At 40.0% G+C, this 14,950-nt stretch overlaps 14 protein-coding genes and 1 non-coding gene across 15 annotated transcripts; 6 read left to right on the top strand and 9 right to left on the bottom strand.

The window, feature by feature from the left end:
- Positions 1-224: 224 nt before the first annotated feature.
- M896_021060 (Rad3-like DNA-binding helicase) lies at positions 225-2,252 on the bottom strand (the record flags this gene model as incomplete). Its single annotated transcript, XM_014708824.1, has 1 exon — positions 225-2,252. One exon carries the CDS (start codon positions 2,250-2,252, stop codon positions 225-227), a length of 2,028 nt encoding a protein of 675 aa, XP_014564310.1.
- A 333-nt stretch (positions 2,253-2,585) lies between these two features.
- Positions 2,586-3,038, bottom strand: M896_021050 (ubiquitin domain-containing protein; the record flags this gene model as incomplete). The annotated part of the gene is made up of 1 exon (XM_014708823.1): positions 2,586-3,038. The coding sequence occupies one exon, from the start codon at positions 3,036-3,038 to the stop codon at positions 2,586-2,588; it is 453 nt and encodes a 150-aa protein (XP_014564309.1).
- Positions 3,039-3,202: 164 nt separating this feature from the next.
- M896_021040 (uncharacterized protein) lies at positions 3,203-4,693 on the bottom strand (the record flags this gene model as incomplete). Its single annotated transcript, XM_014708822.1, has 1 exon — positions 3,203-4,693. One exon carries the CDS (start codon positions 4,691-4,693, stop codon positions 3,203-3,205), a length of 1,491 nt encoding a protein of 496 aa, XP_014564308.1.
- Positions 4,694-4,797: 104 nt separating this feature from the next.
- Positions 4,798-5,742, top strand: M896_021030 (subunit alpha of protein prenyltransferase; the record flags this gene model as incomplete). Its single annotated transcript, XM_014708821.1, has 1 exon — positions 4,798-5,742. One exon carries the CDS (start codon positions 4,798-4,800, stop codon positions 5,740-5,742), a length of 945 nt encoding a protein of 314 aa, XP_014564307.1.
- A 107-nt stretch (positions 5,743-5,849) lies between these two features.
- On the bottom strand, positions 5,850-6,329 carry M896_021020 (putative nascent polypeptide-associated complex protein; the record flags this gene model as incomplete). Its single annotated transcript, XM_014708820.1, has 1 exon — positions 5,850-6,329. The coding sequence occupies one exon, from the start codon at positions 6,327-6,329 to the stop codon at positions 5,850-5,852; it is 480 nt and encodes a 159-aa protein (XP_014564306.1).
- Positions 6,330-6,707: 378 nt separating this feature from the next.
- M896_021010 lies at positions 6,708-6,778 on the top strand. Its single transcript has one exon. It is a non-coding gene; the product is annotated as a tRNA-Ala (tRNA).
- A 233-nt stretch (positions 6,779-7,011) lies between these two features.
- Positions 7,012-7,518, top strand: M896_021000 (uncharacterized protein; the record flags this gene model as incomplete). The annotated part of the gene is made up of 1 exon (XM_014708819.1): positions 7,012-7,518. One exon carries the CDS (start codon positions 7,012-7,014, stop codon positions 7,516-7,518), a length of 507 nt encoding a protein of 168 aa, XP_014564305.1.
- Positions 7,519-7,886: 368 nt separating this feature from the next.
- M896_020990 (uncharacterized protein) lies at positions 7,887-9,413 on the bottom strand (the record flags this gene model as incomplete). The annotated part of the gene is made up of 1 exon (XM_014708818.1): positions 7,887-9,413. One exon carries the CDS (start codon positions 9,411-9,413, stop codon positions 7,887-7,889), a length of 1,527 nt encoding a protein of 508 aa, XP_014564304.1.
- A 182-nt stretch (positions 9,414-9,595) lies between these two features.
- On the bottom strand, positions 9,596-9,826 carry M896_020980 (LSM domain-containing protein; the record flags this gene model as incomplete). Its single annotated transcript, XM_014708817.1, has 1 exon — positions 9,596-9,826. The coding sequence occupies one exon, from the start codon at positions 9,824-9,826 to the stop codon at positions 9,596-9,598; it is 231 nt and encodes a 76-aa protein (XP_014564303.1).
- Positions 9,827-10,407: 581 nt separating this feature from the next.
- Positions 10,408-11,094, bottom strand: M896_020970 (uncharacterized protein; the record flags this gene model as incomplete). Its single annotated transcript, XM_014708816.1, has 1 exon — positions 10,408-11,094. The coding sequence occupies one exon, from the start codon at positions 11,092-11,094 to the stop codon at positions 10,408-10,410; it is 687 nt and encodes a 228-aa protein (XP_014564302.1).
- A 51-nt stretch (positions 11,095-11,145) lies between these two features.
- On the bottom strand, positions 11,146-11,946 carry M896_020960 (uncharacterized protein; the record flags this gene model as incomplete). The annotated part of the gene is made up of 1 exon (XM_014708815.1): positions 11,146-11,946. The coding sequence occupies one exon, from the start codon at positions 11,944-11,946 to the stop codon at positions 11,146-11,148; it is 801 nt and encodes a 266-aa protein (XP_014564301.1).
- Positions 11,947-12,157: 211 nt separating this feature from the next.
- Positions 12,158-12,799, top strand: M896_020950 (uncharacterized protein; the record flags this gene model as incomplete). The annotated part of the gene is made up of 1 exon (XM_014708814.1): positions 12,158-12,799. One exon carries the CDS (start codon positions 12,158-12,160, stop codon positions 12,797-12,799), a length of 642 nt encoding a protein of 213 aa, XP_014564300.1.
- Positions 12,800-12,948: 149 nt separating this feature from the next.
- On the bottom strand, positions 12,949-13,401 carry M896_020940 (uncharacterized protein; the record flags this gene model as incomplete). Its single annotated transcript, XM_014708813.1, has 1 exon — positions 12,949-13,401. The coding sequence occupies one exon, from the start codon at positions 13,399-13,401 to the stop codon at positions 12,949-12,951; it is 453 nt and encodes a 150-aa protein (XP_014564299.1).
- Positions 13,402-13,624: 223 nt separating this feature from the next.
- M896_020930 (transport protein particle complex protein) lies at positions 13,625-14,113 on the top strand (the record flags this gene model as incomplete). The annotated part of the gene is made up of 1 exon (XM_014708812.1): positions 13,625-14,113. One exon carries the CDS (start codon positions 13,625-13,627, stop codon positions 14,111-14,113), a length of 489 nt encoding a protein of 162 aa, XP_014564298.1.
- A 222-nt stretch (positions 14,114-14,335) lies between these two features.
- Positions 14,336-14,938, top strand: M896_020920 (Emp24/gp25L domain-containing protein; the record flags this gene model as incomplete). The annotated part of the gene is made up of 1 exon (XM_014708811.1): positions 14,336-14,938. One exon carries the CDS (start codon positions 14,336-14,338, stop codon positions 14,936-14,938), a length of 603 nt encoding a protein of 200 aa, XP_014564297.1.
- Between the last annotated feature and the right edge of the window lie 12 nt (positions 14,939-14,950).

Below are 14,950 nucleotides of genomic sequence, written 5' to 3'. Positions count from 1 at the left end.
CATCCACTAGATAACTCATTAAGCATCAACTGAACATTTACTAGGCATCAACTGAAATAATAACTCATTAAACGTTCACTAGATAACTCACTAGATAACTTGTTAAACAACTCATTTTATTCATTCACTTTCCCATCTAACTCATTATTGCTATATCTACTGTTTTGTATTTCATCAATTACTCATCTATTCACCTCCACTAGCTCCTCCTCTACTACTTGTAATCACTTACTTCTATCCATTGATAGAAACTTCTCAATGTCCCTTACACACTCATTGTATGACTCATAGCTCTTGGCATTCTCTGCAACCCATCGAGATAGCTGCCCACGCACTCGGTTTTCACTGTACCTGCTGTCCACCAAAATAATCATTCCCCAGTCGTCCTTGTGTCGCAATACTCTCCCAAGCGCTTGGTTCACTGCCCTGAATGCCTGTGTTTCATACCAACTCCTTCCGCTCTGACTCTTGTACTTATCGTTGAACTCCTTCTTCAGCTCCACCTGTGGATCGTGTAGGCTAGGATACGGAATCCCAATCGCAATAACAGCCCTTGCAAATGAGTCCTTGAAGTCTATCCCCTCGCTTGCCTTCCCTCGGTAGACACAAATAAGCACCGCACTCTGCTTCATCGCAATCCTGCTCTTGTATCTCTTCATCACATTCTCAAACTCATTTCCAGATCCACTCTTCGGTTCAGTTAGCACTCCCGGCCCCATGCTTTTCTGCAGGTTCTCAAGAAAATTGTAGCTGGGCACAAATACAAGCGTTCCTCCATGCTCCCGGATCCTGCCAGAAACATCCGCAATAATCTTCACAAGCTGCTCAACATACTGCGCACCCATTGTCCCATACGTTCCAACAAGCTCCTTCATCAGGTGCCCCTTCCGAACACTCGAGACAAACACCTGCTCCGATCTCACAAGATGCGGCGCAACTATCGTGTGCAAAAATTCATGCCCAAGCTCAGAAGAAAATGACGAAAATGGTGTCAGTGTCCCAGACAAAAGCACAAGAGACCGGACCTTGCCAACAAACGGTCGAAACACTTGTCCTGCATCCATCAGCCAGAAGTTATAACAGAACTTACTCTTTAACACTCCCTTTACTCTTTCATCATCTGTCATGTGCAAAACAAACGAATATGCATCGCACTCACTGAAATGTATTGCAGATAAAACAGAATCAAGTCCTTCAAGAACATGGAGCGTATTCATGTTCAACAGCTCCTTTGCATCCTCGCTCTTCTGGATCGCATAAATTGAATTCTTGAATTTCAGTACTGCTTCCTTACTTATGCCCATCCTATCAAGCTCCTTCCTTATCTGCTCTCCCTTGCGTATTCGGAATCTCCCTGATGCACTGCTTTTATCAAACTCTCCTCCATCAACCCCATCCCTCAATCTCTTGAATAGCTCCATCACATTCATAAAGTCTACCTTAACATCTCCCAGCATTGAACTTCTCTTAGCTGCTCCACTAAGCTCACCCTGTATCATCTCCATCGCCCTAGATGTCAGCTCAACTGATCCAGATGACCTACACACATCCTCAATGTTGTGTGCTTCATCAATAATCACCACACAGTTCTCAAGATTTATCCCAGTGCTCTGTCGGATCTTGGGATCTATCAGGTAATTATATGGTGCAAATATCACTTCTGCATCCTCATTAAGGATCCTTGATGCGTAGTATGGACATCCAACACATCTCTTACCTTCTGCTTTCAGCTCCTCAATGTCAAACACTTTGTCACCAATTCTCTTTGCAAGTCTGTCCTTCCCTGTGAAGTACACACACCCGCCAACCTTCACAAGATCATTGCATCCTGTGTTCTTGTCTGTTGCATCAGCAAGCTTTGGGCTTACACAATACTGACTTCTGCTTGCAAGTATTGACATCCTTGGACTGTATCGTGTTTTCTTCAGCTGTGAAATCAGCTGATCAAGCTGCTTATGTGTTCTTGAACATATTATCACCTTCAGCTTCTCTTCACGTACATCCTCGCCTGTGGACATTCCACTCCCCCTTCTCTTTGCGTTTGTCTCCTGTGTTCCTCGTTGCAAATACTCGCTGTATCCAAGCACTGCACATATAATCGATAAACTCTTTCCTGTCCCAGTCGGGCTCTCAACAAGTCCGCTTGTTCCTGACATCAGACACATTATCACCTTCGTCATTGTCACAATCTGTGCAGGATACGGCTCAAATGGCATCTCAATAGGCACCCCGCTGATCTTGATTCTGGCCATCAAAGGGCAGCTTGTATTTTGTGAGATTTGCAGCTGCACTCGTCACAGATTCATTAGCAAAGACATTGTATCTGAATAAATCATACTATTGAGTTTGATTCATCCTTACATAATTGAATTACGTGATAAATTCTTTAACTTCTCTGAATAAATCATACTATTGAGTTGCATGATAAACTTTTTAACTTTTATATAAACCACATTCACAAATGCATATCACGTAAACCCATAAACACATCACGTAAATTCACAAGCATCTGCATAGATTAACTGTTTACACTTACACCACCTCTTCAAAATACATTTCAAAAACACAAAACTACTCAGATCAATTTAATCGCTGGCAACGCTCTTCTCATATCGAGCATAACACTTCCCACACTCATATCCGCCTTCAACCCGTCTGCAAAATACCTCAACCCCACACTGTGCACATTGCATTCCGCAAACCTTCACCTTGTCTCCAGAAACACTGAAGTTGCTCAGCCATGACAGTGCCGGTTTCTTCTTCCTCAGATTCTGCTTCTTCGGTGTCAAATACGTCTTCTTCTTCTTTGCTCCTCCTCTCAGTCTCAGCACAAGATGCAATGTCGACTCCTTCTGAATACTATAATCAGACAGCGTCCTTCCGTCCTCAAGCTGCTTTCCTGCAAAAATCAGGCGCTGCTGATCTGGCGGAATTCCCTCCTTATCTTGGATCTTCGTCTTCACATTCTCAACAGTGTCAGATGACTCCACGTCTAGCGTTATGGTCTTTCCAGTTAATGTCTTTACAAAAATCTGCATCCTAAACCTATGGGTAAAATTTTACTTATCATATCAATCGATCCACTGCATAAACTATCCCACGTCGTGGCAGAACCAACAGCTCATTCAACATCCCTGCCACACAGGCATCTATGAACACACAAATCACTCAAAGTAACAGATGTAATACATGCAAACCATCACTAAGTAAAAACATACAGCATTTTTCCACTGATTCCGTACAGCCATGGAAGCACAGGATGAAATGCTAAGTCCCTGTACTTTCCGCTAATCCTATGCAATGGAACAACAAGATCGTTCGAAATATCGTTGTAGAATACAATCATCTCAGTTGGATACGACACACACATCAGATTGTATTTTCTATGATGTGCTACCTCAATCCCAATCTGCTCTTGAACCATCGTCCTTAGGATCTCATTCCTCACGTGATCATACAACACCACCTTATTCAGGTTGTTTACTAATGCAACCACATTCTCATTCACAAGGCAGAAGTCAAATACAAATGACATCCCTACACCCTCGCACACAGTCTTTCGAGTCACAAGGTCATAGACAATAATCGAGTTGGTCGTAGATACAATTATCCTAGAAAGTGTTCTATGAAATCTCATCTTCAGTGGAGTTTTCCCCCTGTCCAGGCATATCTTCATTGCCTTCCACTTCGTTAGATCACATACCGTTATTTCCTTTCCACTCACTACTCCAAGATACTTTCCATTCTGATGCACTTCTATATTGTTCACTTTCTTGCTACTCTTCAACACAGCACAAGTGCATAGTTGCTCGTCCCATCCGTTAATGCTCCGTTTCCTCTGTTTCATCTCCACTAAACTGAATGCATCTGCAATCATCTCAGTGTTGGTTATTTCATATTCAAGGCTCACAATGTATGCAGAATCTCCCACAAGTACACAAATCAACCCATCAATTGCAAATCTTGCTGCTCTTACATCTGAGTCAAACACAATCTCAACAACCTTAACAAACCCATCAAACTCATAAACCTCTAATACACGACCCTTGCATGATGCAAACATCCGATGACTTTCATGAACATTGATCCTAACTGGATGATCAAAGCAATACGACAATCCAATTTCTTTCGGGAATGGGCCAAGTGTTTCTGGCTTTGGCATTTCCTTGACAAAATCTTTAAGTTTGAACTCCTTCTTCTCTCTTGGATCATATAACCTCAAGTATATCCTCCTGAGGCTTTTCTTGAGATCTTCAGTTCTATATGACAACTTTTCAACAGCACCAGTATACTGCTCCTCCGTATTCACAAAGATATCTTGCTCATATGCATTCAAATCATCCATTCCCTCATCTTCCCATACATCCAATATCGTATTAACTAGTTGTTCGCAATCCTTCTGTGGTATGTATTGTCTTATACTCTTTCTAAGTATTCTTGGTGTGTAATATGTGCTCTGACTCTTATCTTTACGTTCTTTCTTTTCTAGTATTGGCCCATTCATTGTCTTTCTGCTGAAGCTCAGATTCAACGGTCTATATAAATCAACATCCGGATCCATACAAACGTTCTTTCTAAACGCTCTGATCACTTTCAAGTCTTCCTTGGTTATCACATGCTCTCTCCCATTGCATTTGACTTTGCGTCTGTTTTTGATCGGTCGTCTTCCAAGAAACTTTTCAATGCGATCCATCTATCAAAGGGTGGCATGCATGTGATATGAATGTATAACACATTGCAATCTCATCAATGCATAGATATGAAAACAAGTATGCAATGCACAGAGGCACCCCAGCTATGATTGTGCACAATGTGAAGGAAGGCGAATACATTGAAGATCAGGAATGCACAGATCAACTGAAAAAGATACTAAAACAGGAGGACTCTGTTGAAAAGCACATGGAACTCGTGCAGATCAGCACTGACGACTACATGTCGTGGAACATTCTCAAGCAGCACCTTATTGCACATCGCACTCAATTCAACGCACAACTTTCAGTATGTGAAAATGCACTCAGAAGCAATCCGAAGTCATATCAGGCATGGCATCACAGGAAGTTCATGATGCAGAAATTTGATGAAGAGGCGCAGATGCATTTAAGGAAAGAAGATGTACTTACTGCGTATCTATTAAGCTTTGATCCAAGAAACTTCCATTGCTGGAATTACAGGATGCAGGTGATTGGGAAGAAGGCAGCAAGAGATTTGTTTAATTATTCATATCTGCATCACAATATGGATGAAGATCCTGTTGCGATTGTATATACGGATCCATTGAATCTTGTAGGATGGGAATATCTTTATGTGCATCGTGAAACAAGAAGGATGAAGAATGGGATGTATATAAGGATTGCTGAAGGACAGATGGAGGTTGTGTTTGAAAAGCCTTTTGCGGGTGAACTCGTGATTGAATCAATGGATGAGCGTTTTTTGTGTAGATTAGATACACCAAGTATGTGCCTGAAAAGAAAGATCAACAATGTACCTAGTACGCTTACTGTAACTATTAATGGAGTGATGATGAAATTTGTACAAGAGGAGGATGATCTTGAACTTCCAAAGACGATACTGAGACTTGAAAGTGAGTGTATTGGCGCATTACAATACATTCTAGAATGCTCGAAGGATGTAGAAGAGAGAAAGAAGGCCATGGAAGAGCTGGTACGTATTGATCCGATCAGAAGGGCATACTACAACTCATTGAATCTGAAGCACTTCAATGTATATGTTGCAGCTCAATGATTGTGCAACTAAACTGTGAGCGATGGAAGAGTGAGCAAAAGATTCAAGACTGAAATGTCTATGAAGAAGTGCAATAATCAAGGATAGTGTGAAATAAAGAAGATGGTTTATTTTTTTGTCAACTTCATCATTGTATCGACTACGTCGTAATCAGAATCCACAAGTGCCTTGATGATTTCATGCCGTGGGACGCTGACTTGCGAGCCTATGAGCTTGATGTCATCTTCGGAGAGTCTTGTGCTGTCTGCACCGAATATATCATCCTCGTTTTCATGCTTGGCTTCTTTGTTTTCTGGATGATTATCTATTCTGCTGTACATTCCAACGATGTCATCAGAAGGCGTGTTTGTGGAGTCCTCGGTATATTTCTTCATGAGCTGGTCGATATTGATTGGGTTTGTAAGGTTTCCGAAGACCAACACCGAATCTGTGCCCTTAATGGCGTATGCAAGTGGAGACTGCACGGTGAATGCAACGTTGTCCATGAACATGCTTATGTTTCTTACGTCTGTGATTTCCTCAAGCTTGATCTTGGAGCTCAGTGTTTTGTGAACAAATGACTCGTTTGCAGTGAGAGATCTGGACATATAGGGATGTGCATTTGGAATAAAAATACAATTGATTTATGTATGCAGATGCATTAATGATTGTATAGAAAGGAATTCATGGGTGGAATGCTCAGGTAGGTATTGGTGATGTTTAAGTAAGTATATGATAATGCTCAGGTAAGCATATGATAATGCCAACAGAAGACATGCATCATATAATATAGTAATGTAAGAAGAAAGGAATACGGCAATCATCATGAAATACATCAAATACAACGATCCAACAATAACGAGATATAATCATGTGGGATATACTAATGCAATGGAACAATAAGACACAACAATGCAATGGAACAATAAGACACAACAATGCACCATTTCAAACTAGAATCTAACACCAACGCATAGTTTTCTCGAGGGGTTGTAGTTTAGTGGTAGAGCGCCTGCTTTGCACGCAGGAGAACCGGGTTCGATTCCTGGCAACTCCATTTTTGCTCTTCACTACATATAATTCACACAACTTCTTGTAACAAACATATCATGTAGATTTCATTATAGCAAGTATATCTTACATCTCAATTGTAAGCAATACTCAATCATCAACTCATACTCTTTTACACTTTCCAGCCCAACACCTCCTCCATTCGCACTCCACACGTCAACACATCGTCAAAATAAGCTTGCATTGTTCACACACATCACATCATGTTGCAACCCACACATGTTACAAATCGAATCATTCTACGGCACTCTCGAAAACGAATCAGATTGCATCGTCCTCATCGACATGGCTCGCAACGGTCTCATCCCGAGAATCCAACGCAGGCTCACATCCGATGAACGCAGAGCCATTCGCCACGGCAGTGTCTTCGTCTACTGTGAGGAAGAAAGCGCCATCCGAAGATGGACCGATGACATGGCATGGTCCCCATCACGTATTCAAGGCGCATTCATGGCATACAAGCAAATGCTTGCTACAAGTCCAATGATAAAAAAGACATACTCTGCAACATGTGCCAGTAGAAACTTCCATATAGTTGCATACTCTACCGCATCAGATCGCCATCCAGCTCTTCCTTCGCCATCCTTGCTCTATACTGCTTCTCGCTTACCAACAGACATCCGAATCAAGAAAAAACTTTCATTCAGAACTATCGACCTTCCTCGCCCACACATCGAGCATCCTGAAACACACGATGACTTCGCACTAGGCACATACTGGTATTAAATCATTTAACCAGTATCAAATAAAATCAATATTTATTCAATTCAACATTCATTCACTCAACAAAATATTCTTCAACAATTTATCACAACCATTCAACATAAGCATAAACTCATTCAATTTATATATTCTTTAACAATGCACATAAGCATAAACTAATACATTCACTCATTCAATTTATACATCTTCTCTAACAATCCAAAGCATATATCAACAATCATACATTCAGTTTATACATATTCTTTATTCATTCAGCGTAAACTCATTGACTCATTTAATACAACGCATATATTCAACACAAATATACTATTATACTTTTATCACTACCATTTACATAAGCATATACATTCAACACATCCACTCAATACAGCTCAGTTGTTTTTATCTCTAGCATTTACATTCAATTCCCTCTTCATCCCAATCTTACACATCTTTCGTATTCCCATCCATCCCACATAGAGTCCCACTACATACTTATTCAACACACTTCCTACAATAAGCTTCATCCCAAGTCGTAGATACGTGTAGAACAACAACAAATACACCTCATCCGTCGACTGTATCCTCATTATGTGCCGTAATGCACTCACAACACTTTTCTCAACTCCATATCCATGCTCATACATATATCCAACATTATAATGTCCTTCGGCACTGTTCATCAGCGCTGCCGACATATAGTATGCCAGTGCATCCTTGTACGATTTTGCTACTCCTCGTCCATAGAAATACGCATTTCCTATCCTATTCACCACTTCATAGTCTCCTCTTTGAAGAAGCTGCATATAAAGCCATAAAAGAATCTCATGTTGGTTATCAAATAGCCAATGCCTTTCAAGTAAATACACTGCATTCTGCATGCAATGCATCGATCCAAGCTCTGCACACATAAGTAAGGCAATTACACTCTGTCTATACTTTCCTTCTACAAAGTTCTTTTGAGCCATACTCCTCAGTTCAACCATTACATCTGAATATTCCAACACTGCTTGATATCTAGCACATGCACCTGCATACTCTCCCCTCAGGTAGTATTTCATTCCATCCATGTGTATTGCTGGAAGGTACCCCTGTCTCAATGCATTCTCCATATGCATGTCTGCATTCAAAGACTGCCTGCTCAAATTCAATAGATACAACAAATACTCAATCTCTCCAGAACGTAAAAACCTTGATGCACGAGCAAGTGTATGTCTTGCATTCTTCTTGTCCATATACTCTGATGAAAGCAGTACCTTTCCAACTCCACACATCCCAATCGCATCATTCATCTCCTTCGCTTTGGAGTAGAAAAACATTGCCTTCTCAAGAGACATCTCCACGCCTATTCCGTAGTAGTGCATCTCACCAAGGTATCCAAGTGCTCGTGCATGTCCTTTCTGTGCAAGATGCATCACTACCCGAGTGTGGTCCTTTAAAAACAATTGCTTTCTATCAAGCAGTGACAGAAATAACTGTCCAGACCCTTCATCTCCAGAATAAACCATGGTGATAATGTTCTCAATAGCCCTAGATGGTAAAAGCGTCTTTTCTAAGCTTTCAAATCGGTCCATCACACTGAATTCGTGTGGATTGTGCAGGTATTTCATGGAAACCTTCGATGATTCACTCCAGAGCAAGTCAGCTGCAAGCTTTAGGTCCTTATTTACACTTCCTGAGTTCATTGCTACAGAGCCAAGAACAATATTTCTTAAATCATCCCCACTCGACAGCACATACGCAGTTAGTGCTTCATCTGCTTTACCCATAAACACCTTCTTCACAAAGTATGAATAGAAATGATCAAACGGATCTAATCTTGTTTCACAAACATCAATTGCACTCTGCAAATCTCCGTCTTCAAACAAAGCCTTCTTTAGAGACATACATGTAGCAAATGCAAGGTATAGCACAAACATTACAACCCCAAACACCAAAACATTTAATTACTCTCATTTCATGCAAGTCAAAATACACATAAACACAACACAGCAGAACCCTTGCTTCTCTTTACTGATGGCACAGCGATCTGTGCTTTTCGTTCCCGGGAAGTACAACAACAGGCTGCACTTGTGCATGCCTTACATTTTATCATAATGTTCTATCTCTGCACTGCATCTTCCTTAGCAACTATTGCACACACACAATCTCCTTTGATTAAGACACGCTTTCCGTTCTCATCAAGAACGATGTTCATGTACTCATCGAATCCAACGATTATCCCAGCATTCTTAGAGCCAGCACTAACTCCCCAGACCTCAACAGGTATTGATGCTGAAAGAAAGTTGTACATCTCCTCAAGAGGCAGCACGCTTCTGAAATCAGTACCCATGTGCAGAGCAAAGATTTGCTATATTACATGCACAGGTGCTCTATAAGTTCCAAATATGCATAATTCTTGTGGCGTAGAAAAACACGTGCATAAAGAAATATAATTATTTGATACGAATGCCCTTGCGTCGAAGGTACTATTCAGAATCATTTGTTTAGTAAATCTATCGATACCATTTGCAGCAATTGCGATCCTTAGGGCTGGGATGACGAGTCGAGGCAGTAGGCTGTATTGAAGATGGACACTTGTGTCTACTTGATGATATATAGACGTTTAGTCCTAGCCTGCTGTGTTCTGACCAGCCTTTTAATTGTTAATGTTTTTTTAATCCCTTTTTTGTGCAGTAATTTTCTCAGTGTAAACGTATTTATTGTATTGTAGATATTATGAGAAGTATAAAATATGTTCAATGGCAACATGGAAAGTATTTAATGGCAATATGAAATTTAAAATATTATTATTGATTTTTTATATCATCAACTACATATTTCTTCTAAATACTCACTTTACTAGACACTGTTATGAAGCTGTCATGCGGCGACAGAATATTGCAGCATGATTTACTTATATACATGAAAATACTATGTGAAGTATTGAGCAAAGGTCGGGAACTTGTGTGTTTCTTTCAGGGACTTTTCTGCAGAAACTATCACACTAAGCATTTTGATCAGCTTGTTCTCCTCACTTCCGTGACTTTCAAGGATCTGTTGATTTACATATGTAGCTAGATTCCTCCTTTTACTTACTATTGCACTCTCTTGATCATTGAAAATTACAAACTCAAGCAGATCTTCTAGATGTGTCATCAGAAGCGGATCGCCAAGAGCCATATCATAAAGCTCAGAACGGATGAATTCAATAACCTCCTCAAGGAGAGGCGCAGTGTCATTAATACCATTTTCTAGACATTTGCTCTTAATCTGCATCGAAAGTTCGCATGCCTTGTGCTCCATCAAAAAGTAATACATCTTGGTGTTCCTGTCTATTATTTCTGGATTTATATCATTTATTCTTGAAATCGCAGCATCAATATCTCCAGATTCAATTTTGTTCCTTATCTCTGTTCGTTGTGATAGATAGAGTGATTTGGTAAATGAAATACCTAGGTCGTTTGCAAACTCAACAGCAACATCCCCCATTCCTTCATTGTCCAGATACTCAAGAACCAGTTCATTCAGGTTATGTTCACAAACAGGAGTGTGTAGTCTATGTGTGCATATAGAGAGTGCGTGTTGATGTTCAAGAGCATAATCGACATCTTCACTCATCACAGGGCATTTGTTTACAACAATTATGCATTGATTCATAGCAACATTGCATCATCTGTTATTACATAGTGATGTGCAAGTATGATGGCTGTCTGAATGATGAAAAGACTTGAAGCTGATAAATCGCTTTGGGCTTGTCTTTTGTGAATCTACCGTTGTCCATACAAGATACTCAAAAAAGATGCTGCTTGCTGTGTCCCAGATGCTGAATCCTTCAGACAATCTTCCAATCTGGCTGATATCCATGAATAATGCATAGTTTTCTAACAAATACCCACAGAACCGATACTGTCCGTAAGTACTTATGCTCGTACAGATCTCATTTACATCTGTGGATTTTGAATGCAAAAGTCTCCCTAACTGATGGAATACAGAAATAGGTCTTACATCAGTTGGCAAGAGGAATTTATTAATGGCAGCGAGATGGAGATTGCCATCTACATGGACTGATTGTTCGTGTGTCAGGTGATATGTTTTTCTTATCTGTGAGTCTCTGACTTTGTTGAAGTTCACTGTGATTGATCCAGGAATAAATTTACCTGCAAATTGCAGTGTCCGTGTCTCGATTATCAGTCGAGTCATCTTACAGAGTCTTGGCATCCACATAATGAGTTGTTTATGGCAGTCAATGTCTATGAGATAAACCGTGTTGTTTGTGATAAAAGCATCTGAGTGCTCCTCTATACTTTCTATGTACTGAACAGCCAATCCTATATCACGAGCAATTGTATGTATTGAGTGTGTCTTTGAGCATCCTACTGGCCCATTTACAATAATAACTGTAGATCTCATTGTAGTTAATGCATGCTTCAGCTCTTTCTGCTTTGCAGCAGGCACAAAATCGATTGTCATATTGTGGGATGCATCACATAACTTACATTATGTATAAAGTCAACTAATTTGTCATGAGCTATGTTACATCACATGTTATACATTATTCATACAGAGCACTTTGCAAGGCAATAATAGGCATTCTTGATGTTCCATTTGTATTTGAATGGACGTATAATGATCTGTGCATGAAACAAGCTTGATATGAAATGCATTAGAGCATAAACAAATAATGCTTGTGGCAGTAATTGTATCATTGATACTTGCAGTGACATGCTTCAAATACGAGGAGGACTCATCAGAACATTCCACAGACAATGTCTTCACAAGATTCCTGGAGAATACAATAAACGACACAGACATAAACCAGAACCCAAAAGACAAAACCCATGGTGTAAAAGTGGAAGACATAAATCGAACAGATAACAATCACATAAAAGAACTGAATCAACCACAAAACACCACCAAACGCCTTTCTATGATGAAAAGTAAAGAAAATGCTATTAAAACACTCAATACAGCCAGCACAGGAAGAAACAAAAGGTACATGGGCAGCAAACAGAAAAAGACTGTTTCAAGCCAAACAGAAGTACAGCCGGATCTTACATTTGAGACCCCGATATCTGCATCGCTTCTACTCAAGCCATCAAATACACAAAAAGATATTGTGATCAGTCAGGGCGATATTAAGGAAATGTCGGATTCATTGAAGGAAGTAGAAAAGCTGATTACTGGTCTGAATACATTGAAAAATAAACTTAAATCTATTCTCAAGAAGACATCACAGCCTTCAAGAGAAGACAAACCGCCCACAGACTTACTGAACTATAATTTCATAGAAGTCACCGAAAATACACAGACAGAGAGCAAGTAATAAAGAATATTGGTATTACATAATTATACTTTAGTTATAATCACTCTTCGTTGGAAAATCTTATTTACCTGGCTCATATTGAGTATACTTTGTTTATGATGTGCCATTATTATCAATAGTGCTACAGCGATTGAAGATTGGTGGCACAGTCACACATCAAATATGCAGTACAGGTGAAAAACATTATCCTTTTCATACACTTTTAGCCCACATAGCGTAATTGCCTTGATCTCACATAGTGGTTCACATTCTGCTGAATCTATTGCTGTGTAATTGCATACAAGGTAATCATTGTATATGCATACTCGTGCTGACACAGCAGCAAGTTGTTCTGCATACAACAGGTCTATGAACTGTGATAAAAGATCCACCACCATGATCTCGTGTGTCTGTGCATTTAATGTGACTTTGCCGTGAGTTGTAGACATTGGAGTTGGTGATGCTCTGATTGCATATTGCATCATTCCACAGATCGCTGTTTCATAGAGCCTTTCAATATTGATGCTTGTGCAATGCATCATCACATCTGCAGGATGGTCAAGGAACTCTATGGTAGAGTGGTGTTGTACAGATCGATCTAAGTTATGTGTGTTCTGAGTCATACATTCACATTGTGTGTCTTTGACATAGAGTGATGTCGTGTTAGAATATTTACTTCTACTTTCAAGTGTGCATCTACATTTATTTCCAACTGTGCAGCAACATTTGTCAGTGCAAGAGCATTTGCAGGATTGAGTGCCTGACATGGGGAAGGAATAAACATGCGATATGTGTGATGAGATGTAGGCTTGCTATTTGTTTGAGACAAGCCCCAGTAGGATATCAATGATAAATAGGCGTGATGAGCATGGAATGGGAGCTGATGCATTTGCGCTGATGTTTGCGTCATTTATAAGCAAGGTGCATATGGATGATATAGGAAGTAGTAGGAAGAGATTATTTGAGGTAGGAAAGCGGATTGGAGAACGGATATCAGATGACTTCTTTATGTATGCAAAGCCTGTGGAGGAGATGGATGTGGAGAAGGTGATGGAGAGTGTGTCGAAATGTTTTTTTCCGCTGTACTTTTCGTATACACCGAGGGTTGATGCATGTTTTATTACCTTGGAAGACTTTTGTGTGTTGAAGTACAGCAGGAAGACTGATGAATGCATTGAGGTTCTGTGTGGGATTTTGCAAGGAGTCTACTGCTGTGTTGTTAAGCAAGATGTTGTGTTTGAAGTTGGTCTGAGGAAGAGTGAGTATTGCATTGCAGTGAGAACAGAGAATGAAAGGAAGGAGCCTGTTATTATTGGAATGAATGGTATTGAATAATAAAGTGAATGAGAGTGAGAGTGAATGAAGAACTAGATATGAGAGTGAACGATGTTGAAAGAGAATGAATAATACTGCACAATAAAGTAGGTATAAATGAATAAGGTTGCATAAACTCATAGATATTTCATTATGTAATTATGAAACAAAACCTGACTGAGCAGATGTTGATAAGCACAGGGATAAACAGTGAAGTCAAATAGGTTGTTGATTGGAAAGCCCATGATTTTTCTTCTTTATCTAGGGATTGTGTTTGGAGAGATATTCAGCATGAAGAAGCGAAGAAGCATGGAGGTGGAGCTTGATGTGATTGAGAACAAGATATGCAAAGGATACCTGAAGCCAATTGACTTTAAGAATGCGACATGCAAGGTGCTGCTGGAGTCTGAGGAAGGACACGAGTACCTGTCGAATGTGAAGCTGGCTACGGATAGCGAGACACACTTTTCGTTCAGCATCAACTCTCCAAAGACATTAAAGATGACCTTGGTGCCTGTGGTGCTTGATGAGGAGAAGCCCCATGTGTTTGGGGATGTGGAGTTTGAGTTTAGTGCGCAGTTTGATACATTTAAGAAGGATGTTGCAAAGAAGGTGAGTGTTGAGCCAGCAATGGCAGCGATGACAAAGTTAGACAACCTTCTGTATGACCTGATTAGGCAGTCTGATGAGCTGGTGCGCAGCATACATGACGTTGATTACAAACACAAGGGAATGTTTTCTTTTGTGTCAGTGTTTTCGGTTGTGATTCTGATGATATACTTTGGAGTGAATTTCTATGAGTTGTATTCACTGCGAAAGTTTTTCCAGAAGAAGAAGATGATATGAGTAAAGTTTTGT

This window comes from Ordospora colligata, assembly GCF_000803265.1.
Source record: "Ordospora colligata OC4 chromosome Unknown contig_02, whole genome shotgun sequence".
Lineage (NCBI taxonomy): Eukaryota > Fungi > Microsporidia > Ordosporidae > Ordospora > Ordospora colligata.
Note: the sequence above shows the minus strand (reverse complement) of the source record. Positions and strands in the feature narration are given on the sequence as shown.